Source organism: Alosa sapidissima, chromosome 11 (assembly GCF_018492685.1).
Source record: "Alosa sapidissima isolate fAloSap1 chromosome 11, fAloSap1.pri, whole genome shotgun sequence".
NCBI lineage: Eukaryota > Metazoa > Chordata > Actinopteri > Clupeiformes > Clupeidae > Alosa > Alosa sapidissima.
The window spans coordinates 27,808,680-27,835,443 of record NC_055967.1 but is presented as its reverse complement, the minus strand read 5'-3'; the positions used below and the strand labels follow the sequence as shown (position 1 = coordinate 27,835,443).

Here is a 26,764-nt window from a genome sequence, read left to right as displayed (position 1 = left end):
CAGCCCACCTCTCTCTTCTTATTTTCTATCACTTCTCACTTCTTTTCTCCTCTCTCTCTCACTCTTTTCTCTGTTTTTTTGTCACAGTCCTGGATCCAACATTTTGTTCTTGTTTTGGTCTGTCTCTATAGGTTGAGTGTAACTCCAAGCTGGACCCAACTAAGACCACCTTCCTGAAGGTAAGACTGACTGACTGTTTACACAGTCCGGGCATTATGAACCATAACCAAGCTGCTGATCAATATGCACTAATTAAACAAGTATCATTCAGTTGTCTAATAAGTAAATGCCATATCAAGCAAGTCAATTCTTCTTTTCTTTGTCTACCGTCTCCTATTATAGATGTCCGATTCAGGTGGACTTCCACAGCTCACCCAGGTAAGTTCAGATGTCCATGCACAAATTATTATTATTATTCTACCCTAAAAGTTTGTATATGTCAGATATGCATCACATACGTGGTGTACACAGACAGAATTTGGTAGTAAAGTCCATTGTCTGATAAAGACGAATCCAAAATGTGTTTAGCACATATCCTTTAAATATTTTAAATGTGGTATAAGTATAGTATGAGTATATAGTATATACTGTTTTGATCCCGTGAGGGAAATTTGGTCTCTGCATTTATCCCAATCTGTGAATTAGTGTAACACACTCAGCACACAGTGAACACACAGTGAGGTGAAGCACACACTAATCCCGACGCAGTGAGCTGCCTGCTACAGCGGCGCTCGGGGAGCAGTGAGGGGTTAGGTGTCTTGCTCAAGGGCACTTCAGCCGTTCCTACTGGTCGGGGTTCGAACCGGCAACTCTCCGGTTACAAGTCCGAAGCGCTAACCAGTAGGCCACGGCTACTGGTGGTACTATTTACATTGGAGTTATACAGTGTAGTACAGTGTCACATAGGGTGTAACCATGAATGTCATCACATTGATACTTTGAACTTTACACATTGTTTTGGCCTTATAATTAGGATCGGGCACCTATATAAGCACTGAGTGCAACTGTGATGTGAGACACAGGTTACTAGTAAATCCCCTCCCACCTAAAGGTCAAAGCGTACAGGAATATAGTGCAAGTGCAATCCTAAAAAAACTAAATTACCTAAGTGACACTTCATACATTTGGAGGTCCTGTGCTTGATAAAGGCACGCCACATACTTTTGGATTCAAATTTTCTCTGTTATGTTTGCTCTCCAGCCTGGAAAACTGACTGAGGCGTTCAAATACTTCCTTCAGGGGATGGGCTACAGTAAGTGCTTGTGATTTTCTATGGTGTGTGGAGACAGATGAGTTTTGATCAGTAGGATAGCAGTTAATTCATATCCTTAGGGTCCTTCCTGACAAACTCCTTTTCTTGTCTATGTGTGTGTCTCATTCAGTGATGTTTGTGAGTGTAATTCACTGTGATGAGTGGGAATTAATCTATTGAACCCTCAGATGACAACCTTGCATCACTATGAGCATTCTTTAGTATATTCTATACACATTTTTCTATGGGATTGTCTCTAAATGTGTAGTACATATTGCTTGATACAAACCAACCAAGTTAAATGCAGAGATACTTTTATAAAATCTATTTAAAGTCATGCATCATAATCTGATATAATACAATGACCTTTTGCCATTTTCAATTAATGTTTTTTTAAGATTTATTGTGCCCTTCTGAAAGTGCTTTTTGTTATATGCAAGATTATCATCAAACCATGTTTTGTGCGTGTCCATGATGTGTGTGTGTGTGTGTGTGTGTGTGTACATACTGTAGAAGTGTTGTGTGTGTGTGTACATAGAATAGAATGTATGTTTATGTGTTTGACTTACCTGTTTTATTTAGACAACATGTGTGTGTGTGTGTGTGTGTGTGTGTGTGTGTGTGTGTGTTAACCAAGCCCTTTGTGTGTTCCTCCCCTCTCCTCTCAGTTGCATATGTAAAGGATCGCAGGTTGAGTGGAGGGTCAGGTACTTCCTGCTTCCTCTTTCTGCCTCCGTGACATCATTCATCTGATACATCCCCTCTCCTCTCCTCCAGCAGGACCATGGGGTTGGGCTAGAGGGGATAGGGGCTGGGGTGCAAAGCATGCTGGGGGGTATTTCAAGTATGTTGTTAAGTGAGAAACCTGGGTAAGTTCATTCATAATAAGTAGTAAATCTACGACCCTGAATATTTTAAGTAGAATTAGATTCACTTTAATTGAGCCGACATGGGGCAGAAACCCCAGTGTGCAATGTTCACAATTGCTGGCACATGAGAGAAAATGCCACATAACAAAGCACCCCTGTCAAAGACAAACCTGTTGAGCACTTTGAAAGGTGACATCAGGAGTTGAAGACTTCACAAATGTAATGCATCAGGCTTGTGCAAAATTCCAGAATTGAATTGAAACTGGCTCTTAAATTCCAATTCAATTCTTGAATTTCACTTGCATTTCAATTGAGGTAGCAAACAGGAAGCATAATTGCAATTCGAATTGTGCACAACCCTGCCAAACATCAGCATGTTCCAAACAAGTAAGCCTACAGGCACTTGTGTGGAACATGTGTGTCTTAGCATGTAGCTCACCGTGTCTGTTGGCTTGATCGCTAAAACAATATATGGGTCGCGACTTAATGAACATGGGAAACTGTGGGTCCCAAAGCCAGACCAGTTAAGAACCACTGTGGTAAATCACCTAAAAGAAGAGCCTTTGGCCTTTGTTTTTTCCAGTTGAATGAAGCCATAGAGCTCTTCTATCAGAATGTTTACTACTCTCTCTAACTTACCCAGTTTTGTCACTAACCCATGTAGGCTACTTGTAAATACCCCACTGGTCAGTCAGCCAGACATGGCCTGGTCCCATTACACTAGGGAATTCTCGCTCTGTAACGCACACTTACAGCCGGGCTAGACCGGACACAACTGAATCTGCGATTGCGCTGGGGCATGTGCAAGTCTTGCAAGTGTTTTCACGACATTCTTAAGCAATAAGAAACTGGTCCAAAAATCATACAACGTTCGTAAAAAGGGCTTTCCGAGCTACTCAGGCTTACGATGCTATCAGGAAACCGGGCCTTGGGTCGGTATTGGTCTGCCAGCTCATTTACTACCCCATGGTGATCCACTGTTATTTAGTTCTGATGACCTGCACTTGATCCAGTGGATCCGTGTCCAAGTTCAGCGGAGCCCACTGGGCCGGAGTGTTTGTAGATCAGCTGGGGGAGCCTGTGGGACCCAGCCCCTGAGCTTTAAAGGAAGACTCAAAAGGCCATTTTTCACATAGATCTCTATTTTCTCTCAAAGTCACTGAGTACTGTTGGTACAAAAATACCCTCAGAGTGTGGCACTGTAGCTGCCATACTCCGTTTTTTTCATACCAACAGTACTCAGTGACCTTGAGAAACAAAGATATGTGTGAAAAATGGCTGGAGTTCTCCTTTAGGTTTGGTTAAATCACCGTTCCTGTTTCCTGAAGGATCCCACACCACACCACACCACACCCTCATCACCTCTGCTATCCTCTCCTCCTCTCTCTCCTTCCAGTTCATCACCCACACATTGAGGTCGTCTTAGCCCTCGGCTTGGCCTGTTGTAGCATGCACCTATATTCTGATTAGCCTTGCATGGCACATGGCTTCCCATGAGCTTCTCCTCTCATTTGAGGAGAGAGAGAAAGGGCCAAAGATGCTCTGAAGAAGGCCTGAGGGTTGACAGGTGCATGACATATGAAACCTTGGCCCGGTTGCACGAAGGACCTTAAGATTTTTCCCTTAAGTAGGACCCTTCTTGTCCTGTCTATGCACCACCTGTATACTTTGTACACAACATTGCACTATTTTGCTTTTTTGAACTTCTGGTTAGACGCAAACTGGTTTTCGTTGTCTTTGGACTTGTACTCTGCACAATGACAATAAAGTTGAATCTAATAAAATCTAATCTAATGATAGGCAGGGTTGGCAACTCTAACGCATCTGACACTCACGCTTTCAGCATCAATCTCACCCTCTCACGCACAAGCAATAAATGTCACGCCAAATCCATTCTTATTTTTTCCGCAGTCTGTTCATTTTCTGTTGATGACTAGACTAGACCACAGCATTGTTTCTAAATGACAGGAAACAAGTTTAAGGCATAAATATGTCTTTAGACCAACAGCTAGTAGGCCTAAGTCTAATATCTGCCTACAACATTCTCAGCCCAGTTTTCTCTGGCTGTTGATTGGCTGACTATTTTAATCCGGTCCACGACACCTTCACGGAACACGCTGATATTTAGACCTATGAGGCAGACGGACACATCTTTTATACGGAGCTATACCCTCTATTTGTTGTGATAGACGGTTGTGTACACAGAGTTTACTAAAAAGAAAGGTTTTGAACAACTCACTTTAACAGTTGGTTTTCCATAATTATGCTTTTAAATGAAACATAATTATGTTTTCAAATGAACATTCACAAAAAGACCCAACGTTGCATTTTGGCGAGAGTTACGCTTTAAGGTGCTTTGTGCAAACGGGCCCTTGTCTTTGCTTGTGTTCTTAAAACTAATACAAGGATGACAGTGCTCCCACCCAATGTGGTTAATGGTTAACTTTAAGATTGCACAGGTGATTGGGAATGATATTAGCATTAGACAGAAGTCACACTATCACCCCACACTATGCCAGTGTGCTGACATTGCAGGCTGACAATGATACCATGATATTTTCATCATGGTAATTTAATTAGCTTTTAATTCAAGTATCAATTGTCCAGGCATGTGCAGTGCACCTTTTTGTTTTTTTCCTCTGTAATGCATAAGCAGCTGTTTGTCACATAGAGAAAACTTGCGATCCATTTCTCCCAACCCCATTCAAAAATGTACTGTGAATATGTACTACACAGCAGGGCCGTTTTAGATTTGCAGTTGCTTTGTTGCAGTGAATGTTCTGGTGGGGGGTATAGATTATTCAACTTCTTCAAGGTCTTGCTGTTTTGAAACCACAGCATGTTGCATCATTCCTCTTTGTTTTTCAACTTCTTTGAGAAGAAAGCGCTACGTAAACATCCACCTGTTTCTGAGATTTGATTCAGTTTTTCTCTTTTCTCTTTTCTTTCTTTCTCTCTCTCTCTCTCTCTCTCTCTCTCTCCCACTCTCTCTCTCTCCCACTCTCTCTCTCTCTCTCTCTCTCTCCCACTCTCTCTCTCTCTCCCACTCTCTCTCTCTCTCTCTCTCTCTCTCTCTCTCTCTCTCTCTCTCTGACTCTTTTCCCCGCTCTCCTCAAACTGCCCATCCCATTCTTTCTTTCATTCTCAATTTCTTTCTCTCTCTCTCTTTCTTTCTTTTTCATTCTCTTTCTTTATTTCTCTCTCTCTCTCTCTCTCTCTCTCTCTCTCTCTCTCTCTCTCTCTCTCTCTCTCTCTCTCCACAGTGCCCACGGCGAGTATGACCCGGCTTGTTCGCTCTCGGACGGCGTCGCTGACCAGTGGCAGCTCCCTGGAAGGCTCTCGCTCGCGCGCCTGCACTCAGTCGGACAGCAGTGAGGGGGTGGCCCAGCTCAGCCACACCATGGAGGTGTCCTGCTAAGCACACTCCATGGGAGAGGGAGGAGGAGGAGGAGGAGGAGGAGGAGGAGGAGCAGGAGGGGGAGGAGAGAGAGAGAGGCAGGGGAAGAGGAGGAAGAGAGAGAGATGGAGAGACAAAGGGGGAAGAGACAGAGGAAGGGAGAAAAGGGAGAGGGGGGTGTATAGAGGCAGGAGGGTGGAGAGATAGGATGGAGATGGGGAGAGGTGTGGGCTGTGCTGGCTACGTTGCTTGACCACTCTCTATCTCTCAGAGTTGTTCTCTTCCTCTTCTCCTTCTCTGTTTTTAGCCTAGTTCCACCCAGCCACCCATCCGTCCCTGTACAAATAGATGGAAACCTGTCCTTTCCCCCCTTCTTTCAACAAAAACATTGAAAGCCATTTTGCTATGTCACCTGCTTTCTCTTTTTTTTTTTCTCTTTTGTCTGTGAGATTGTGAGTATTACTATTTTCTGACCCCAACAAACACCTACTGCCAAACCACAAACACACACACACACTGCCAAACCACACACACACACACACACACACACACACACAATTGCCAAACCACACACACACATATACTCTGCCAAACCACACACACACACACACACACACACACACACACTTGTCCCATGAAGAGTGATTCTAAGGGCTTTGAGGAGTGGTACTGATTTTGAGCTCATAACCCAAAGACCAAGAGGATAATAGAGAGTCGCCACAGAACCAAGAGCACACACACACACACACACACATACACATAAGAGCACACACACACACACAGCCACGTGCTGACCAGACACTCCACTGAAAGGCATAAGGACCTGCCAGCTGACGCTATGACCATGTTCAGGGACCTGGACATAGGGGTCAGAGGAAGTCACCTCTGGGTGGTCAGTTTCGCCAAGCAGAGACGCTTAACGTGACGTCCCGACAGACATTCAGACAGAGAGGGACTTTTAGGAGATGTGACCGTAGAATCAGGTGAGCCACCCACTCGTCAGAACGGAGCATGCACCTGTTCACCCAATCCCAGACCAAGCTGCACCACAGCCCAGCATAGACACCACCCAGCCCAGCCCAGCCCATGTGCAGTCAGTGTGCACTTAGCAGCAGCCTGGCACAGCCCAGCCTAACCCAGCTACAATTCAGCTATAGCCCAGCTATGGCTCAGCTCAAGCCAAAGCCTGTCCTCTCCTCCTAGATCCTACACCATGTTTATACCAAAGCCACACACACACACAGACATGCACATAGACACACACAGTTATTAACGCTCGCACACACACACACACACGCGCATGCATGCACACATGCACAAACGCACACACACAACACACACACACAGATAGGTCTACTAGTATGAGACCACATATTGCGGACTGAGAATCAGCCCTCTTGGGGTAACAGACATGCAGACATGTAGACACACACACACACACACACTACACATTCTGGAGCTGATTTGGCTAACATTAGTCTGATTCACTGTATTGTTCATACTGTGTTGAGCCTGGAGCTCCCGGTCCCCAATCACACACAGACGCCGTAGAGCTGGCTAAGGGTCAACCGTGAAGAGGAGGAGATGGCCCAGATAGCTAACTAACCCTGGGGTGGGACCTGGCCCTGTCCTGTTGAGATGGAGGTCCGCTTCGCCATGTCTGTCTGTGAGCGGTGGGGCTATCTGGAGCTAGCTGCTCCAAGCTCAGAATGTAGGGTAAAGCCCTCTCTTAAACCCCCCTCCTCATACAACGCGGTGCCCCGCGGCTCACAGACGCTCTCAGCGGCCCCTCTCCCGCTCATCACCTGGCCGTCAAAACCCCCGTGAAGCTACGGCCGTCAGCTACGCGAAGCTCCGGCCCCTGCGCTGACCTTTCGTCACACGGCACCAGCCTCTACTCGGACATGCGATGACATGCGGTGCCCAGAGTCCACAGACGTGGCCTTAAAACTCTCCTCAAGTGGTGCCCAGGCCCTTACCTCTCCTCTCTGCTACCCGAAGGCTGCTGCCGCCGCCGCTGCTGCTGCATTCACATATGTGCTAGACACACACAGTCACAGAAAATACCCCTGTAGTTGTAGCTCTGAGGTCTGGAGAACTGGCTGGTACTGTAAGTGTATAAAAAAGCCGCAGATTTACTCACTGACGGACAACAACAATAGGAAGCAGTTGCCCACACCATACACTACATGCTTTATAGCAGAGAGTGAGGTGAGGGAGAGAGAGAGGACATAGACAGTGGACAGAAACCTGTGGAGGTGTGTGTGTGTGTATGAGAGAGAGAGAGTGCAAGCAGTGAGAACGTAAGTTCAGGAATATGTCTTTAGAGAAGGATATTGGTATTGTTATTAACATAAAAATGCAGTGCTTGTTTATTACAGGCTGACCACCTTATTGCAAAGAACATGGGACACACACACAAACACTCACACAAACTCTCTACCATCTTCTCTCTTCCATATACATATAAATATATCTAATATATATGAAGTGTATTTGCCTCCTCCGCTCCTTGCCTCTGTTTGCATGCTCTGTTAGTCATGACGGTACAAGCCTGTGCTATTGTCTTACCTCCGTGTGACGTAGAGAATATTTCGCCTGTGGCTCCTGAATGTACTACCTTTGAAAGTGCTGTACAGTCCCAGCCCTTCCTCCGGCCTGGCCCACAGCTCCCTGCACTCTAGCTAGAAACTTTGTTGTTTTGTTTTCTTTTGCTTTTACTTTGGTGACCCAGACAGCGCTGCTGTCTTTCTCTGGCCCGGATCCGGCTCTGATGTGGCGCTGAGGCCTCGTCCGAGCCCAAGTTCCGGCCCCACGTGTTGTCATTGCAATGGAGCATCATTCCATTCGAAAAACTGAGCTCTCCTCTTTTTATATTTTAATTAGTAGCTCTTCTCCAGCCATGTAGAGGTTTTTTTTGTTTTGTTTTTGTTTTTGATGTTTTATTGATATCCATAATAATACTATTATCATTACTACTGTTAGCATAACTGAATTTGTAATGAGCAATACGTTGTGTTAATAGACAGACTGATTTAGTTTGAGTCTTCCTGCCCAGAGAGGACCTGACCCTGGTGCTGATCCTTGCCAGGTCAAGTGTCAAAGGTCAGGGGTCAGGGTCAGGGCCTGTCTGGGTGAGTCTTGAGGCCAGGAGCAGCGTCCTGTCTCTCCATAGCAACAGTGTTAATGAAATATGTACAGAACATCTATAAAGGAAATTGTCACTCTGTGTTCCGAATATGAATCAAATAAAGAATTCTAGAAAGAAAAGTTGTTTTTGTGTTGTGGACTGATTCTACTTGACAAAGCAACATCTTGGAAGTTTTCATAAGTGTCAAAATAATTATTTATGTCTAAATGCACCATCGAAAACTAAGTGCTTTTTACTTCACCAACTTCTGGCTGATCTTTCAGTGTGACTGGTCCTACTGAAATAATGTCATTGGTCAGCATTTCCATATGACTGATCAAGACAGGTGTACATCTGCAGTGATGCTTGAGCTTGATGCTTGAACTTTTACTGAGAGGCTTTTGCAGCAAGATTAGACCTGAATATGTCCCTCAGAGATAACCACTAGAGGCACACAGCCTCTGATCTGAAGCATTGAAGTGAAGGGCTTGGATGTTGCCCTGTGTCATCCTCAAGGGTGTGGTGAGATTATAGTGACCTTCTGAACTTGAGTGATCTCTGGTTTGATTAGATAAACAGTGAAATGAACAGTGAAGATGATAAAGGAAGTTAGAGAGATGCGGGTCATGCTCATATTTTGATATATTTGACGAGAACAAACTGCAGAAATCTCACGGGCCATAATTTGAATGATGGGTAAAGAGCAAAGACTTAAAGGACAATTCTGGTATTTAGCACTTTGAGTCCCTTTTCCGGTTTGTTATGGATGAAGCAGAGTGGTGGACACCGAAATTTTGACGATTGGTCCTGTCTCGACCATTCTGACTCGTTTTGAATCGCCTTTGACTACTCAGAGTGGCTGCCAACAGGCATACTCAAACATGTCCTAAAACAACCCTTAACGTTCGTTTTCAAAACTGTGCAACTCACCGAGTGGTTTAAACACAAGGCAAAATCAATTTGCTAACTTGACACCTTAATCACAAACACCAAGTCAGCTCAATGCCCCCACATGCCACAAACAATAGTTATATTTAATGCACAGGAACTTTGAAATGCTGACACTCATGCAACTATGCCTGGGCCTGAATAATAAATTCCCCTGCTTCTTTTTCCCAACTGAATATCCTTATTTGGTCACTTTCTGTTCTTCTTTTCCATCCATTCACAAAGCCACAGGATTGAGCAAGACTTACAAATGAGGCCCAATATACAGTACATTCTGTCCCAACGCAGGACTTTACAGCATGTATGGCCTACATTGCAGACGACACCATAAACATGATGAGTTTTTATTATGATACAGATAAACAGTAGTCTCTATAGTTCCACAGGTAAAGCCCAATTTGCTGACTCCTATAATTCCTTTCTTTGACATTATATACATGAAATCAAATTATCCATTTGGTAAGAGGTTACTGTTTAATAACTGCTACATCTCCAAGTTTCTCATTTTGTACTATTTAGTATTACACGAGCACTCATTCCAGCCTCATGTTACTGTCCTACTGCAACTACTATTCCAGAACTGGATGCATACATTTCAAATGGAAAGTCTTAGAACTGTTTCCCATGACCTTATAATTACAAAAACACTTTTATCTAAAGCAGCAGGCACACATTTACAACACATAACACATATTCAGCCTACACTCAGATGGCTTCCATACTGGTCAAAAACATAGAGTTCTCAGAACTCAATGGACGTGTACTACTGTTATTTTGTTTCCTTTGTTTGTCTTCCTATTAGTAACATAAAATATATAATAACAGAGCCCCTTTCACTAGGAAGTGTGGACCGCATGCTTTCCATCGTGCTTGGCCTTCTGGTGCATTGCAACACCGCTGTGGTGTTGATTGAGCAAAGTGTGTTTCCCACCTCTGACACAGCACTCTCACTCTGACTTCTTCATCACGCACGCACGCACACACACACACACACACACACACACACACACACTTGCACGACCGCCCTGAGAAACACTCCCATGTGGCTCACAGCATCTGCTAGATTTAAACGTGCTGCTCGGCGCGGTCGTTGCTACTCACTTGGCATACTGGCTGACCACGGTCACAGCTCTACTCACTCGGTACCAGCTAACATCATGTTGGGCCTTCTGCTTATCCTCTCTCTCACTGTGAGTGCAGCCCAGAGGGCGTTCTTTCATATAGCAATATAAGTGTTGATATTTAGATGATTTATCAGTCTTTATTATTAATACTTATTACATGAATGTCATAACAATAACAATAACTGTAACAACACTGTTCATTATTAAAGCTAATATTAATTATATAAATACTTTCCTTCAACAGTTCCCAAGTGTGCATTAACACTGAACACCTTTTAGCTGTAACCAATGCATACGTACAGCACCTTTGCCTTTTGAAGACTTCATGGCAATCATACTGCTACAGGCAGAGATGTGGACGTCTAATGTAGCCACATACTTAAACACAAATGGCCATTTTTGGCAACTATTAATATTTGTTTTGCACATTCTCTAATACATTATAGCTTTGGTCATTTTGGCTGAGTTAACTTATCTCAAGGTGCTATCAGGCATTTATTGGAATTGTAAAATAATAAGTAAGGGATATTGGACGACACGGCACTCGGTTAACAGAAATTAATGCACGTTCAAGGTTGTAAAACGGCCACGACGCACAGCGGAAATTCAACCAAGCAGTGGAATAATATAATTAATTTATTTCTATATGATCAATTATTTTATGTATTAGATATTTAATTACTTATTTTATTATTAATTATTGCCGTGCAGCTTTCTCTATGTAACATCTGTGTGTCACAGTGTTTCATTTGCCCTTCAGTTAATTTGAACTTTTTCAATGTGTGTGTGTTTAGGAGAGTGTCCATCTTCAGCAGGTGAATGGCAAGCTGCGTGATGGCTCTTGTGTGTGTGATGTGGAAAGCCTCACGTGGAGTTTCCCCACTGCAAAATATGAAAACATATCCAATCTGATGCAGGACTGTGGGGATGCTCTTCACAAGCTCCAAACACAGGTAGGTTCACACACACACACACACACACACACACACACACACACTTAATTAGGCAACATGATGCAAGGTTAATATAGATTATTTAGCCTTATGTCAGTTTTATAAACTTTTTACTTATTGACAGGGCATGCAAGTTTTGACAGGAATTCTGGCAACAACTTGAAAAAAACCCCCTGCTACTCCTGGGATCCCAGTGTTCCCATCCCAGTGTTTTCCAGTGCTACTGCTGCTTATCTGCTAGATCAGATGGAATTGGGTGTCATGGTACTCATGCGTGAACACACACACACACACACACACACACACACACACACACACACACACACACACACACACACACACACACACACACACACACACACACACACACACACACACACACACACACGCCTTTTAGATCAGATGGAATTGGGTGTGTTCATGCGGCTTTGGGGCAGCCGTGGCCCACTGGTTAGCACTTCGGACTTGTAACCGGAGGGTTGCCGGTTCAAACCCCGACCAGTAGGAATGGCTGAAGTGCCTTTGAGCAAGGCACCTAACCCCTCACTGCTCTCCGAGCGCCGCTGTAGCAGGCAGCTCACTGCGTCGGGATTAGTGTGTGCTTCACCTCACTGTCTGTTCACTGTGTGCTGAGTGTGTTTCACTAATTCACGGAAACCAAATTTCCCTCACGGGATCAAAAAAGTATATACTTACATGTATATACTTATACTATATATTTTCAAGTTGGGAGCATTTGTTGATTCAACTTGAATTTTTGAATTGCTAACCTACTGTAAGTCTACCTTACTCACAATACTAAGTTGGCACTACTAGATATTTCAAGTTGGGAGCATTTGTTGATTTAACTTGATTATTACAGTGCATGAAAATGCACTGTTCTGTTATCCGAAGTCTTCTTCTTCTTCTTCTTCTTCTTCCCACCAAATTTCTGCATCTAATTCAGCTTTAACCGTTTAACGTAGAAACTTCGTTCAAACTTTGTAACGTAGGTCTTGAAAAGGACACGTGGGGAATGTATTTTTCACTTTTGTAAACTTTATACTTTTTGAGATATTAATAAAAAACAAGCTTATTTTTCCCCATAGACTTAACATGGGCTGATGACATCACAATGGGCTAATTAACTTGATTTGCACCTGTATCAACTTCCAGCTGCTCACTACTAGGACCCATCAAAGGGCCAGTTAAACTGATTGCACCTGTATCAACTGCTTTCTGCTTAACTAGGCCAACTCTCTCTGTGTCTCTCCATTCTACAAGGATATAAGGCACAGTCCATCCAACTTTCTATCCATTCATCCTCTTCAAACCATTCACTCATCCACCCATTAAACTATCCACCAACATCCATTAAACAATCTGCCTATTAACATCCATTCAACTTTCTGTCTATCAACATCCATTACATTATCTAAATTCAACTTTTAAACTATATACTCTGTCTCAGGCTTTAAGCATAATCTGGCTCTATTAAGACTATAGATTTTTTTTTTACAGTGAGTCATAACTGTTCAGCATAGTAAGCTGTTCCTGATTTTTTTTTAAATATATTTTTTGGGCTTTTTATGCCTTTAATGATAGGACAGTGGAGAGTGAGAGGAAGCGAATGGGAGAGAGAGCAGGGGTGGGATCAGAGTGTGAATTACCCCACCATAATTGGGGGGTACTGCTCCTTCACTTCTTCTATGACCATCAGTGCAACATGTGTTGTGCAACACACATACAAGGTGTAAACATGCGACAAACTGATAATCAGTTGGCTACAGAATATCTCATTGTTGTTATATCCAAAAGAGAACTGTTTTGATCAACTCTCAAAAGTTAGAAGCGAAGTGCACTGAAATACCATTCTAATTACTAGTAAAAGTAATACCTTTACAAGAAGCCTATTGCTTATTTCATGACATATTGATTTGGTTTATTTTTAGATTTCATAAGACCTGGAGGTAAGATCCAACCCTCTAATATAGCCTAGCCTACTGTATAAACAGAAACCAATTTTCCATTATAGTCTATGGTAGTCAGTGTCAAATCAACACAATTGCCTAGAGATATGTGAAACCTAAGCAATCTTTAATGTGATTAAGGAGCATATAGCCTACTATGAAAAAACATACTACCACATAAGAACTACAGAGCGGTAACCTACAAGAATCCGATAACCAGAATGTAAAAACAATAGGCCTACTAACCAATTAAAAACAAATTAAAATACTAGCATGTACTATTTAGCCTAGGCTACTTGGCTCTTTATGTTTCCACAGGTTTCACTAATGTTATGTAGGCTTAGCTACATCAGACCCTCTTGTGCATAATAAAAACAACACAGGATCTGTGCCAAACTAATTTTAAAAGGGCACAATCATTTATTCAAGATAAAATAAGAATCAATGGACACCTAGGCTATGGACTGGAGTTCATCTCCTTGGAAATGACAATCGATTTTACCTCACCACAATGTAAAATAATAATTAATGATTTAAATAGAGAATTATCTTGCTAACTACCCTTGGTAACTAACCAAGGTCCACTTTACTAGCCTCAGTGGGTAAGTAAGTAGCAGGTAAGTAGCCGGTAATTAAATGTATGAAGACGTGACATGAGCTATGAAAGAACAAAACACATTAATACATGAAGGTTGTAAAATAGCACATTTTCAACAAGCTAGACGTCTGCTAGCAACTTACAGTTACCCATGCACGTCAGCAGCAAACCGAATTTAGACTACTGGAGGAATCTAGCGTTTTGTCATTCAACGTCGTTGACACTTGCTTGAGAAGTTGAAGTCATTCTCTATCTCCGTTGCTTCTAGCGCCACGGTGGTTAAAAATAGTACGGTCCATAATAGGGGTGTCTAGCCTGGGTGTTCCCATGCTGCCTTGCGCGCGATTTGATTCACGCTGCTAAGGCAGCCTGGAGACCATGGAGCAAATTTTCGCCTGAGATAGGGAACCAATCACAGAACAGGGGGGAAGCAAGACGATGATGAGCTATGCACAGACGCATTTGATAGACATCCGTGGCACCCAATAAACGGATCTGGGCATTTTTTTCAAATACGAGAAAATGAATGTTTGGTTCCCAGACCACGTCTCATTGAGAAGTGGTGGCGCTAGCCAGGCTAAGGGGTGTCTGAAATCGCTTTACATTAAACTTTTCCTAGTGAAAATAGGAGTTGACTTGTATTGTAGCCAACTGTAATGATATTTTTTTACAATATCAGAAAAATTATCTGACCCCCCCAAAACTGATATTTCTGTCTCTTTGTCTCCCTGTAAATCGAACTATGAGTGGGATCCACGAAAGGACCACGGGGCGGGAATCGAACCCGGGTCGCCGGCGTACGGTGCAGGTGCCCCAGCCAGTTGTGCCACAGCTGGAGCCACTGTTCCTGTATTTCTAAAGAGAGATGTTGTATGCTACGTTGCGTTGCAGACAAATGGATCCATAATAACACCGTCAATTCCAAATAACTCAAGTTGTTATTGTAGCCTATTTGTGGAGGTTTCTTTATTTGGAAAGTTAAATCCGCATTTTCCTCTGGAGTTAAACGTTTGCTTGTTTGTAGGCCTTATACTAAGGCTGTGTATTGATGTTGTGACAGGCTATGTTGTAAGAATGGAACAAGAGGCTTTTGCGCAATAGCCGAAAGATAATGCGCCTTTATTGTAGCCTAGAAGAGTTCACGAGGTGGAAAACGAGAGGAAATAGGCCTACGAGAGGAAAATGTAGCCTAATATAATGTGCTGTAGTGCGTTTTAAATCCGAAACAATAAGATATGTGAGGAGGTTGCTATTAACTTTAAAGAGTGCATCTACAATCGAAACTATCTACAGCCTATGACGCAAATTGAATAGCCATGTCCGGTATACGGATGTCTGCTTTAGTTGACAGCACGGTAACTAGATTTTAATCGGTCAAGCTGAAGAGCTGGTGTCGTTAATGTTCCTGCAAAAAGGCTGATTCATGTCCCTTGCATTTTGCAACCGCGAGGTCCATGGCAGGCGCCACACAGAAATCTCCTGCGACCCACCTGTGGGTCGCGACCCAGTCTTTGGGAACCAACCCAGATAGCAAAATCAGATTGGCAGATAGCGGACCGCTGGTGGTATGCCGCTGGTGGCTTGCCACTTTAGGTCCGCCGTTGGACCACAATCTCTTTAAATTTAATTTGTCATGAATATTAAGAAAAGTTAATAAAATGATGTATGGAGTATAACTGAACAAATGAAAAATATTTTAGACCAATAGTGCCAAAATATTGGGCAATCTGTCTGCAACCTGCCAGCCGATTAGCAAAATGCCAGCGGACCACCAGCTATGCCCCCAATGGACCGGCTGGTCCGCCAGCCTCTTGCTACAGTATCTGGGCAATGTTCTAATCCAGTGTTTCTCAAAGTGTGGTCCGGGGACCACTGGTGGTCCGCAAGCCACCCCAAGTGGTCCGCAAGCAGATGTGGTAAAATATAATATAGATGAGTTGTTTGCAACATTGATCCAACTTGTATGTAAATCCAAACAGTTCTGCAACACTGCTTATGTAAGCTACGCCAGTTTAAATCATATGAATCCTCTGACACAATAAGCAAGGTGCAAAGACAATAAGCAAGGTGGTTCAGTGAGCAGGTCTGTTGTGTAATACACCGTTGAAATCTTTTTTTTTAGCTAGGTGGTCCGTGAAGGGGTTTTTTTTTTTGGTTATGTGGTCCTTGGTCTGAAAAAGTTTGAGAAACACTGTTCTAATCTAATATAAATGCAGTTGTGTTTGTCCAAGTGCTGTTTGAATTTGTATGCCCTGTGTGCTTATATGAATTTGCATGGCACTGTCTGACTCACAGGTTGAGGAGACGGAAGCTACGATGCCACAACTTCTGGCCACTGTTGAAAATGTGACCCAGCGCCTGGGCCCGTTCCAGTACCTGAACTCTAACGGCCTGTACAACGCTCTTCACCTGAATCAGCTCAGCACAGAGCTGGAGCAGCTCCAGCTCGTCGCAGACACCACCCATAATGACAACCCATCTAAAGACACCATAAAACTCTCCACAGAGGTACACCAGCATGCTCACCGACTCCTTAATTCAACTTCAAAGTAAAGAACTTAGCAAGCCTTTATGCTGGTTTAGTAGTTTGTTAAAACTGTTTCAAAATATTACAGTGATTAAACAACTAAGCTGTGATGTCAAGTATTTATTCATAAATGTTAACAGAACAGAAGAGATTAATAGACTTTGATGGAAATAATAAGGATAGTATGACATTTACTGTATTATAAAGTGGTAATTCATGTTTTACCAGATTGCCCAAGCTAAAGTGAATGTAGAGAAGATGTACAAAGACAACGTCTTCAATCTGGAGACTGTGAAAGAAAACTTGCGCCTACTAAACAACCGTGTGCAATCCTGTCGCACCATCCCCACAGAATTTAGAAGTAAGCCATCTACCCTAAAAAAATCCTACTTCACAGACATACAATTAGCCTAATGCTTCCAGCAATATAGATTTCCTCAGCCCATGCATACTGATATCTGTTTTATCCCCTTTAAGCCACTTGTGGTACAGTTTACATATTCTCATCAGTGTGTGGTGGCACTTGGGATCGAACCCATGACCTTTCACCTCTGAGCTACAGGAACGACTGTTCTCTCTCAACAGGCACCTGTTCTCAGCGCATCATGACCAACATCAGCTCCCCTGTCGTCACCAAGCTCAGCTCTTATGGGAAGTCTTACATAGCAGGAGCCTGGGGGCGCGAGGCCAAGCAGGGCAGTGAGGAGCGCTACTGGATCCAGCCACTCACCAGCGGCCACCGGTCCGGGAACGTCATGCGGACGTATAGGACCTTCAGCGACTTCATGGCATTCAAGAGCTACCAGGATGAGTCCATCGCGCCCTCCTCCAGCCACACCAACGCCATCCAGGGCCCAGGCACTCTGCTGTATGGAGAAGCTGTTTTTTACCAGTGCTACAACACAAGGGAGCTTTGTCGCTACGACCTCAGGACCAAGGCTACGTTACGCAAGACGCTCCCCGACGCCGGTTTCAACAACCAGTTCCCCTACTGTTACTACACATGCTTCGACTGGACCGACGTCAACCTGTCTGCCGATGAGCGAGGCCTCTGGGTCATCTACTCTACGCTGGGTAACCACGGCAACCTGGTGTTGAGCCTGCTGGACGCCGACTCGCTCAACGTCACGCACACGTGGAAGACGCATCTGTTCAAGAAGTCCGTAACCAGCACCTTCATGGTGTGCGGGGTCCTGTACGCCACACGCTTCGTGGACACGTTCCGGGAGGAGGTGTTCTACGCCTTCGATACCACCACGGGTCAAGAGGACAACACCTTGGCTCTGCCTTTGGAGAAGGTGGCCGCACGGGTAGCCAATCTGCATTACAACCCCGTGGACAGAAGGCTGTACATGTACAATGAAGGCTACCTTCTGGCCTACCAAGCTGTCTTCTAAATCTATGACCGTTTTGGACCTGTGGTTTCATGTGCTGGCAATAAAAGATGTTTGTGAATGATTTGTTGCAAAGTCATTTTATACACACACGTGCCTACACACACGGCCGGCAACGCGACAAAATTGTATAGAATCTTTTGAAGTGAATGGGGCAAGTGGAACGACGACTGTCGCATCGCTCTAATCGTCCCCTTTTGGCAATTTTGATATGTCATAATATAAAACAGCTGTCTGGTCAGTGTATCTCCACTGAATCGATGGATGATCGCGTCGCCAGTATTGTGTAGTAAAGTGTGTGTGGAGAGCTTTAAATATGGGGGATAAATAAAGTTAAAATATAAGCCGCAAGTATGGAGCAAGGCTTCTGCAGGAGAAAAGAGGAAAATGGTAGTGGAGGAAATGCATAGACAGGAGGAGACTGTAAGATGTACTAAGGCAGTGTTGCAGGCAAAACAAGGCCAGAGGGTGAACTGGGAAGGGGTGGAAAAAAGACGGATTAATTGGAAAGATCTATGGGGCATGGAAGCTGATAGGATTTATGTTGGGTGCTACGTATGATGTGCTCCCATCTCCCAAGAACTTAAGTCAATGGTTTGGTGAGGATGATAAATGCACACTTTGTTTGTGTGCGGGCAGCCTCCACCATATTTTATCAGGGTGCAAGGTCAGTCTTTCCCAGGGGCGGTATACGTACTGTAGCGTCACAACCAAAACGGAAAATGGAGTGGGCTGGGAAATGAAGGTTGATCTTGTCCAGCAGATGGCGGTACCTCCACATATAGTGAGTACTAGAATAAGACCGGACCTACTTCTGTGGTCGGATTCAGAGAAGATAGTTTATTTCATTGAACTTACTGTTCCTTGGGAAGACAGAGTGGAAGAGGCCAATGAGCTGAAAAGAGCAAAATACACTGAAATAGCAGAGGAGTCAGCCCAGCGAGGTTGGAGTGCGCGACTAAGGCCTATTGAAATCGGCGCACAAGGGTTTGTGGCCAGATCTGCAATTGGCTTGCTGTCTGAATTGGGCATTTGTGGAGACCATGGCTAGGTTGGTTAAGAGTATTTGGATATTTTAATGTGGTAATATGGTGGCAACATGGGGCGCAAGCTAAGGTAAGCTAACTGGCTCATTTGTTGTGTGTTTGTGACAGATCGTGCCTAGGTTGATGGTGGTTGGTAAGGGTTTTTAGGGTTATGGTTCAGTCCGCATCAATGGGACAGACCAACCTAACCAACCTAGACCATGCCTTGGTTGGTTAAGAGTATTTTGGATATATATTGTATATTTCAATGTGGTAATATGGTGGCAACATGGAGGGGAGCGTCTCCAGGATGCTGGTTTCACTGTTAAGCCTTCATGAGGTGTCATGGGCCTAACTTAATAAAACATCGGTGAATGAGGGTGCCCACTTGATTACCCCAATGACATGCTGCATACTGTATACTACTGTTAGTTGGGCCATTTGTCTTGTGTTTGTGACCATTGGTTGGCAGATTGGTGGTTAGTGTGCTTTTTTACCTGCTTTTTTTTCTATTGGTGGTTAGTTGCTTTTTTTTTTCAAGTTAATTTGGGCAGGGGCTTTACCCTGAATGTGTTTTTACCTTGGATTTTGGCACAAAGGATTATAAGACCTAATCCTGTGTATTAATGTAATGTACCTTTCAAAGGGTTCAAATGAGAAAACTGACTCTTGGGAAACCAGATCTATGGCAAATGTCACTGCCATTTACCAGGGGCCCCGTCAGACATTAAAACTGACAAGTGATTGACAAGCTGAAAATTAAACTTGTTGTGTTGTGTGTAGACTTGGATATCGAATATCGAGTATTGGTTGGAACCGGGACTATCTTTGCGATTTTCCCGGAATCGTTCAAAAGTTTAAATTTCGATTCCTAGTTTCGATTCCCAGTCCGCCGACAGGAAGAAGAAACGGCTGAACACCAACTAAGAAGCGCATAGTTCATAGAATTAAAATTCATGAAGAATCTCAGACTATTTCATTCAGAAAGCAGGGTTCCCGCGATATCCTTAAAAAGTCTTACATACAACTGAATTTTCGAGAGAGAGGTATTAAATGTGCGTATGGGAGTGATGTCTCCATCCAGTTTCGTGTATTTAAAACGCAATTGTATAAGTGACTAGGCTATTAGGCTACGGGAGGAAGTGTGGTTGCAGAGTGAAGATGTTTTTCACGGGTTTGGTTAAAGGTGTGAACGGTAATAATACAGTAGGCCTATGTACAAAATAATATGCCTGACGTTTTCGTGGTGTAGCTGAGGCCTGAGAAATAGACAGGTAGCCTACGTGGAATGAGGGAGCCTATGGTAGAATGAGCGGGAGAAAGAGTTGGTAGCCAGTTAGCGATATGTTGGCCATACATTCGAATTTAGGCCGGACATATTGATTTTAAAAGCTCTGTCCGGCGTCCGGCGCAGCCTCAAGCCAGACGCTCATTTGTTCTCCTTTTTGGAGTTGCGCTTGGCATCTAAAGTCTTTGCTCGTACGCAGCATTGTTTCACAAACTATGGACGCGAAGACTGCTGGTCAAATTATGTGCAGTGCTTCGCAATCAGGAGGAAATACTGTATATGTTAAGTTGATCTGTTTGCATCTTTCCAGCGTGTGTTGTTGGCCTAGCCTAGGGAAGAAAATATCTGTCATAATAGCCTACCTGTAATATCTACCAGCAGCTTGCTTGCCAGCGTTTCCCAGTAGGCTAGGCCTACTTCGCAAAAGTTGTGAAATATAACCGCATATTTTTTGAATGTCGGCAACTGCTACGTAAAAAAAAAATATATGCGTTCATAATACATGCGTGCTTGAGATGAAACCAGCAGTTTTCAGCAGGATCATGCGAGGAGGACCTGTCTCTTAATTAATTTAAAACAAGTCAACGGTTTTACAATGTTTTAGTCAAGCTTTGGTTGGTTTAGATACAACTGGTATGCAAAATGTAAAGTAGTGGATTAACTTTAATTTGCTGTGCTGCATACTGGACAATAGATGCACATAGTAAATTATATAAAGTAGGCTTATTAAAATATGTAAATAGCTTAGTCTAACTTTGAAAAAAATATTGAAGGGAATCTGTCAGACACCAAACAGGACGAGGACCACAATTGCGTCACGTTCAAAAGTTTATTTAAGGGTTGGGGGTTTCAGGGGTTCCGGGGGGGGTACAGGAGTTCCAAGAGTCTGCGTGTGTGTGTTCCCCCAGTAGCCGAACAGCGAAGGCAGGAGCTGGATGATCCGGGAAGTCCTGGGGGAAACACACACACAACAGCAATTGAAACGAAGCAGCAGTACAGTCAAGGACTAGGCGGTATTCGTAGAAGAGGGACGGAAGGCAGGTCAAGATTACCGGGGCTGGAGAACACAGAAGTAGTCGAGCGGGTCCGGGATCACAGGCAAAGAGTCAGAGGCGTTTTCAATAAACAGGCAGGTAACTGGTGCTGGTTGCAGACGATCTGACAAGTGTGGACTGAAAAACAAGGCTTTATATAGAGGGCATGATGAGTGGTGAATGCAGTGCAGCTGGTAGGTAACGAGGGTGAGGCAGAGCAGAGCAGGAACAGGTGGAGGTCATCAGACTTCAATCAGCACGTGTTACCAGGCAGAGAGAGAGCTCATGACAGAACCCCCCCCCTAAGGGACGGCCCCAGAAGTCCCCAAGAGTGACACCACGTCGGGAGGGCGGAGGGGAGCCGGTGGAGGGCTAGAATTCCTCCGAGCGGTCCGAGTGAACATCCTCATCCTCGGAGGGAGCTGGAGGGTCGTGGACAGAAGACGGGACAGGTACCGAGACAGGGTCAGGGTCAGGCACATGACAGGAAGCCGGGCGGGCAGGACGGTTAGGGACCCCTCTGGGGCGGCCCCTACGGATTGCAGGTTGATCAGGATGCAGACGGTGGAAGTCGGCGATGAGTGTCCGGTCCACAATCCGACTGGCTGGCACCCAGGTTCTCTCCTCAGGTCCATAGCCCTCCCAGTCGACGAGATACTGGAGGCCCCTACCTCGCCGTCTGGACCGAAGCAGGCGTCGAACGGTGTACACCAGCCCACCGTCAACGAGGCGAGGAGGAGGAGGAGGAAGCGGCACGGGGACCAGCGGGCTTTCATGCGTTGGCTTGACTTTCGAAACATGGAAAGTAGGGTGCACCCTCATGGAGGTTGGCAACTGGAGCCGGACTGCGGTTGGGCTGATGACCCTCTGGATAGGGAACGGGCCGAGGAATCGAGGTGCCAGTTTACGCGATTCCACCCGCAGTGGGAGATCCTTGGCTGACAGCCACACCTTCTGGCCAACACGGTAGGCGGGTGCCGGCGATCTTCGGCGGTTAGCCCCAGTGGCATAGCTGACCGCTGACTTGAGTAGCGTGGCACGAGCTTGTGACCAGGTACGACGGCAACGGCGGGCATAGGCGAGGGCAGACGGGCAGGACACATCTCCTTCCTGGCTGGGGAACAGGGGGGGCTGGTAGCCATACACACACTGGAAAGGTGACATACCAGTGGCAGAGCAGGTGAGGGAGTTGTGAGCATACTCTATCCACATCAGTTGTTGTGCCCAAGCCTGGGGTTTGCGAGAAACCATGCACCGCAGCGCCTTCTCCAGCTCCTGGTTTGCCCGCTCGGATTGACCATTGGACTGGGGGTGGAACCCAGAGGTGAGACTCACTGTGGCCCCTAGAAGACGGCAGAACTCCTTCCAGAATGTAGAGGTAAATTGCGGGCCTCGGTCAGAGACAACATCCCTGGGCAGCCCGTGTAGACGGAAGACATGATCAAGAACAGCCTGGGCAGTCTCTCTGGCAGATGGCAGTTTAGGGAGGGGAATGAAGTGTGCCATCTTGCTAAACCGGTCAACCACAGTGAGAATGACAGTCATCCCACCTGATGGTGGGAGGCCAGTTACAAAGTCCAAGGAGACGTGGGACCAGGGTCGTGTGGGCACAGGCAAGGGCTGGAGTAAACCAGCGGGGGGCCGAGTGGAGGACTTGTTCTGATTGCAGGTGGGGCAGGCACGGACGAATTCTCGGACATCCCTTCTCAAAGACGACCACCAAAAGCGCTGGGCAAGGAGATGGCAGGTGCGGGCGGAGCCCGGGTGGCAGGCAAGGCGGGAGTTGTGTCCCCACTGTATGACCCGGGACCTCAAATTATCTGGGACGAAGAGACGACCGTCTGGGCATGCACTGGGACTGGGATGGTCACGGAGGGCCTCTTGAATTTCCTCCTCGATATCCCAGGTCAGGGCAGCTACGACGCAGGGATCGGGCAGAATTGATGCAGGTTCCTGGGAAGGGGCGTCATCCTTATGAAACTGACGGGAGAGAGCGTCCGGCTTGGTGTTCCGAGAACCTGGGCGGTATGACAGGGTGAAGTTGAATCTGGTGAAAAACAAGGCCCAGCGGGACTGTCTGGGGTTAAGACGTTTGGCATTGCGGATGTATTCGAGGTTTTTGTGATCGGTCCAGACCAGGAACGGAACTGTGGACCCCTCCAGCCAGTGACGCCACTCCTCCAGGGCAAGCTTGACAGCCAACAGCTCACGGTTTCCAACATCATAATTGCGCTCTGCAGGTGAAAGCCGGCGAGAGAAAAATGCACAGGGGTGCAACTTGTTGTCCTCCTCTGCCCGTTGAGAGAGTATGGCCCCGACTCCCACGTCTGAGGCATCCACCTCGACAACGAACTGCCGGTCTGAATCCGGCATCTGGAGGATGGGGGCAGTGGTGAACCGGGCCTTGAGGGTATGAAAGGCTGTGTTGGCCTCTGGGGTCCAGGAAAAGGGGTGTTTGATGCTGGTCAGAGCTGTGAGGGGAGCGGCGACGGAGCTGTAGTTCCGGATGAATTTCCGGTAGAAATTGGCAAAACCGAGGAATTGCTGCAGCTTCTTCCTATTCCCCGGAACTGGCCAGGAGGCAACTGCCGAGACCTTTGCGGGGTCCATCTGGATATTGCCTTCAGCGACGATGTATCCCAGGAATGACACAGTCTGAGCATGGAACTCGCATTTCTCCGCCTTGACATAGAGAGAGTTCTCCAGGAGCCGTCGAAGAACCAGCTGGACATGACGGGTGTGTTCGGACAGAGTTCTGGAGAAAATTAAGATGTCGTCCAGGTACACGAAGACGAATTTATTCAGCATGTCCCGCAGCACATCATTCACCAGCGCCTGGAATACCGCTGGGGCGTTGGTGAGGCCAAATGGCATTACCAGGTACTCATAATGGCCGGTGTGGGTGTTGAATGCTGTCTTCCACTCGTCACCCTCCCTTACTCGCACTAGGTGGTAAGCATTTCTAAGGTCCAGTTTGGTGAAAATAGTGGATCCCTGGAGCAATTCAAAAGCAGAGGTGAGTAAAGGCAGAGGGTACCGGTTCTTCACTGTGACATCATTCAGACCTCGATAATCAATGCAGGGGCGAAGAGAACCATCTTTCTTTCCCACAAAGAAGAACCCGGCACCAGCAGGAGAGGAAGACGGGCGGATGAGTCCAGCTGCCAGGGAGTCCCTGATGTAATCCTCCATAGTTTTTCTTTCAGGAGGGGATAGTGAGTAGAGGTGACCTTTGGGTGGAGCAGTCCCAGGGAGGAGATCAATGGCACAGTCGTACGGACGGTGTGGGGGCAGAGATGTGGCTTTGGTCTTGTTGAACACCTCTCGGAGGCCATGGTAACATTCAGGGACATTAGAAATGTCGTGGGCAATGCTGGGGGGTACTGAGCCGGGGGGCAGCGAGGCAGCACGCAAACAGGTCAGGTGGCAGGCATTTCCCCACTCTTTCACAGTTCCGGAGGCCCAATCGAGGTGAGGATTGTGGAGACGGAGCCAAGGGTAGCCCAGGATTAGGGGTTGGCCTGGAGAGCTGAGCAGGTGGAAGCGGATGGTCTCTCGGTGGTTTCCTGACACCATCATTGAGATGGGGGCTGTGATGCTGGTAACTGTGCCAATTGCGTGACCGTCCAGGGCCCGGGCTGGAACAGGAGTGGACAAGCGATGGCTTTCCAAGCCCAGCTGACGAGCAAGTCCTGTGTCAATAATGTTTGCTTCTGCGCCAGAGTCCACCAGGGCTGCCAGGGTGTGGGTGGAATCAGACAGGTGAAGACAGACTTGGATGAGGGGTTTACGGCTGATGGAGGGCTGAATGTTCATTGAGCTCATCCGGATTCCTCCTACATCTGGTGAGCTCCGGCTTTTGCTGGACAGGTGGCGACTCGATGACCATCACCACCACAGTACAGGCACAAGTTGGAGGTGATGCGTCGCTGGCGCTCTGCAGGGGTTAGGGAGGTGCGGCCGATCTCCATCGGTTCAGACTGGTCCGGCTGGCTAGATGGTGTGGCAGGTGCGGACAGAAGGGCAGTTGGGACACTCCGTGTGCTGGTGGATGGACTCTGGCGCCCTCTCTCATGACGGCGGGCCTGGATCCTGCGGTCGATGCGGACAGCCAGAGCAATGGCTTCATCAAGAGTGGGGGGTTGATCATGGGAAACCAGCTCGTCCTTTATGTAGTCCGCCAGGCTGTGGAGGAAAGCATCCACCAATGCTTCCATGTTCCAGGAGCTTCGACTTGCCACGGTTCGAAAGTCGATGGAGTAATCCGCAACAGTCCTTCTGCCTTGGCGAATACTCATCAGGATCCGAGATGCCTCGGCTATTGTGGATTCCAAATCGAATACCTTGAGCATCTCCTCTGCGAATAGGTTGAAGGTTGCACATGCTGGGGTCTGGCGCTCGAACTCCGCCGTTCCCCAGAGTCGAGCTCGGCCCGTCAGGTGAGTGATCACGTAACCGACCCTCGCCCCTTCAGTGGCAAAAGTCCTGGGTTGCAGGGTAAACTGGACACGGCAGCTCGTCAGGAACGCCCGTACCTGGGTTGGGTCGCCGCTGAACCGCTCTGGATTGCCGATCCTGGGTTCTGGGGCTCCGGCAGCCACGGTAGCAGTGGACTGGGCAGGAGACTCGGGTGCTGGGCCGGTGAGCAGGCTGGCTGGGGCTGGGCCGGTGGGAGCAGGCAGAGGAGAAAGGTTGGTGAGAAGTTGAATGATCATTGCAAGTTGTTGCTGTTGCTGCTGGAACTGCTGACGCTGGCTCAAGCCGGCTTGAAGTAGGGAGGCAATGTCAGCAGTGTTGCGGTTTACCTCTCTCTCTGTCTCTTCCAGGCGTTGCATGGCGGTGGGTGGTTCTGGTTCGTCGGTTTCCATGCTGGTTCGACCGTGCGCTGGGTCCATGTTTGGTCAGATCGTACTGTCAGACACCAAACAGGACGAGGACCACAATTGCGTCACGTTCAAAAGTTTATTTAAGGGTTGGGGGTTTCAGGGGTTCCGGGGGGGGTACAGGAGTTCCAAGAGTCTGCGTGTGTGTGTTCCCCCAGTAGCCGAACAGCGAAGGCAGGAGCTGGATGATCCGGGAAGTCCTGGGGGAAACACACACACAACAGCAATTGAAACGAAGCAGCAGTACAGTCAAGGACTAGGCGGTATTCGTAGAAGAGGGACGGAAGGCAGGTCAAGATTACCGGGGCTGGAGAACACAGAAGTAGTCGAGCGGGTCCGGGATCACAGGCAAAGAGTCAGAGGCGTTTTCAATAAACAGGCAGGTAACTGGTG

At 46.4% G+C, this 26,764-nt stretch overlaps 2 protein-coding genes across 9 annotated transcripts in view; both read left to right on the top strand.

The window, feature by feature from the left end:
- Positions 1-8,788, top strand: part of ndrg4 (NDRG family member 4) — a 31,087-nt gene extending 22,299 nt beyond the window's left edge. For 5 of the 8 annotated variants that reach the window (XM_042111424.1, XM_042111422.1, XM_042111427.1 and 2 more), the window contains 5 exons: positions 132-179; positions 343-378; positions 1,201-1,252; positions 1,921-1,959; positions 5,385-8,788. In XM_042111424.1, coding sequence (XP_041967358.1) covers positions 132-179; positions 343-378; positions 1,201-1,252; positions 1,921-1,959; positions 5,385-5,539 — 330 coding nt within the window. In that variant the 3' untranslated portion in view covers positions 5,540-8,788. The remainder of the gene's footprint in view (positions 1-131; positions 180-342; positions 379-1,200; positions 1,253-1,920; positions 1,960-5,384) is intronic. The other 3 variants (XM_042111423.1, XM_042111426.1, XM_042111429.1) reach the window with 1 other exon arrangement.
- Positions 8,789-10,648: 1,860 nt separating this feature from the next.
- On the top strand, positions 10,649-18,205 carry si:ch211-194m7.8 (olfactomedin-4). Its single transcript, XM_042111420.1, has 5 exons — positions 10,649-10,786; positions 11,515-11,673; positions 16,516-16,728; positions 16,976-17,108; positions 17,333-18,205. The coding sequence occupies exons 1-5, from the start codon at positions 10,754-10,756 to the stop codon at positions 18,142-18,144; spliced, it is 1,350 nt and encodes a 449-aa protein (XP_041967354.1). The 5' UTR covers positions 10,649-10,753; the 3' UTR covers positions 18,145-18,205.
- The last annotated feature ends 8,559 nt before the right edge of the window (positions 18,206-26,764 follow it).

Coding starts and splice junctions, on each gene's coding strand:
- si:ch211-194m7.8 (XM_042111420.1), top strand. CDS start 10,754: ATGTTGGGCCTTCTGCTTATCCTCTCTCTCACT. Junction 11,674..16,515: donor TTCACAAGCTCCAAACACAG/GTAGGTTCACAC, acceptor TCTGACTCACAG/GTTGAGGAGACGGAAGCTAC. Junction 16,729..16,975: donor CCATAAAACTCTCCACAGAG/GTACACCAGCAT, acceptor ATGTTTTACCAG/ATTGCCCAAGCTAAAGTGAA.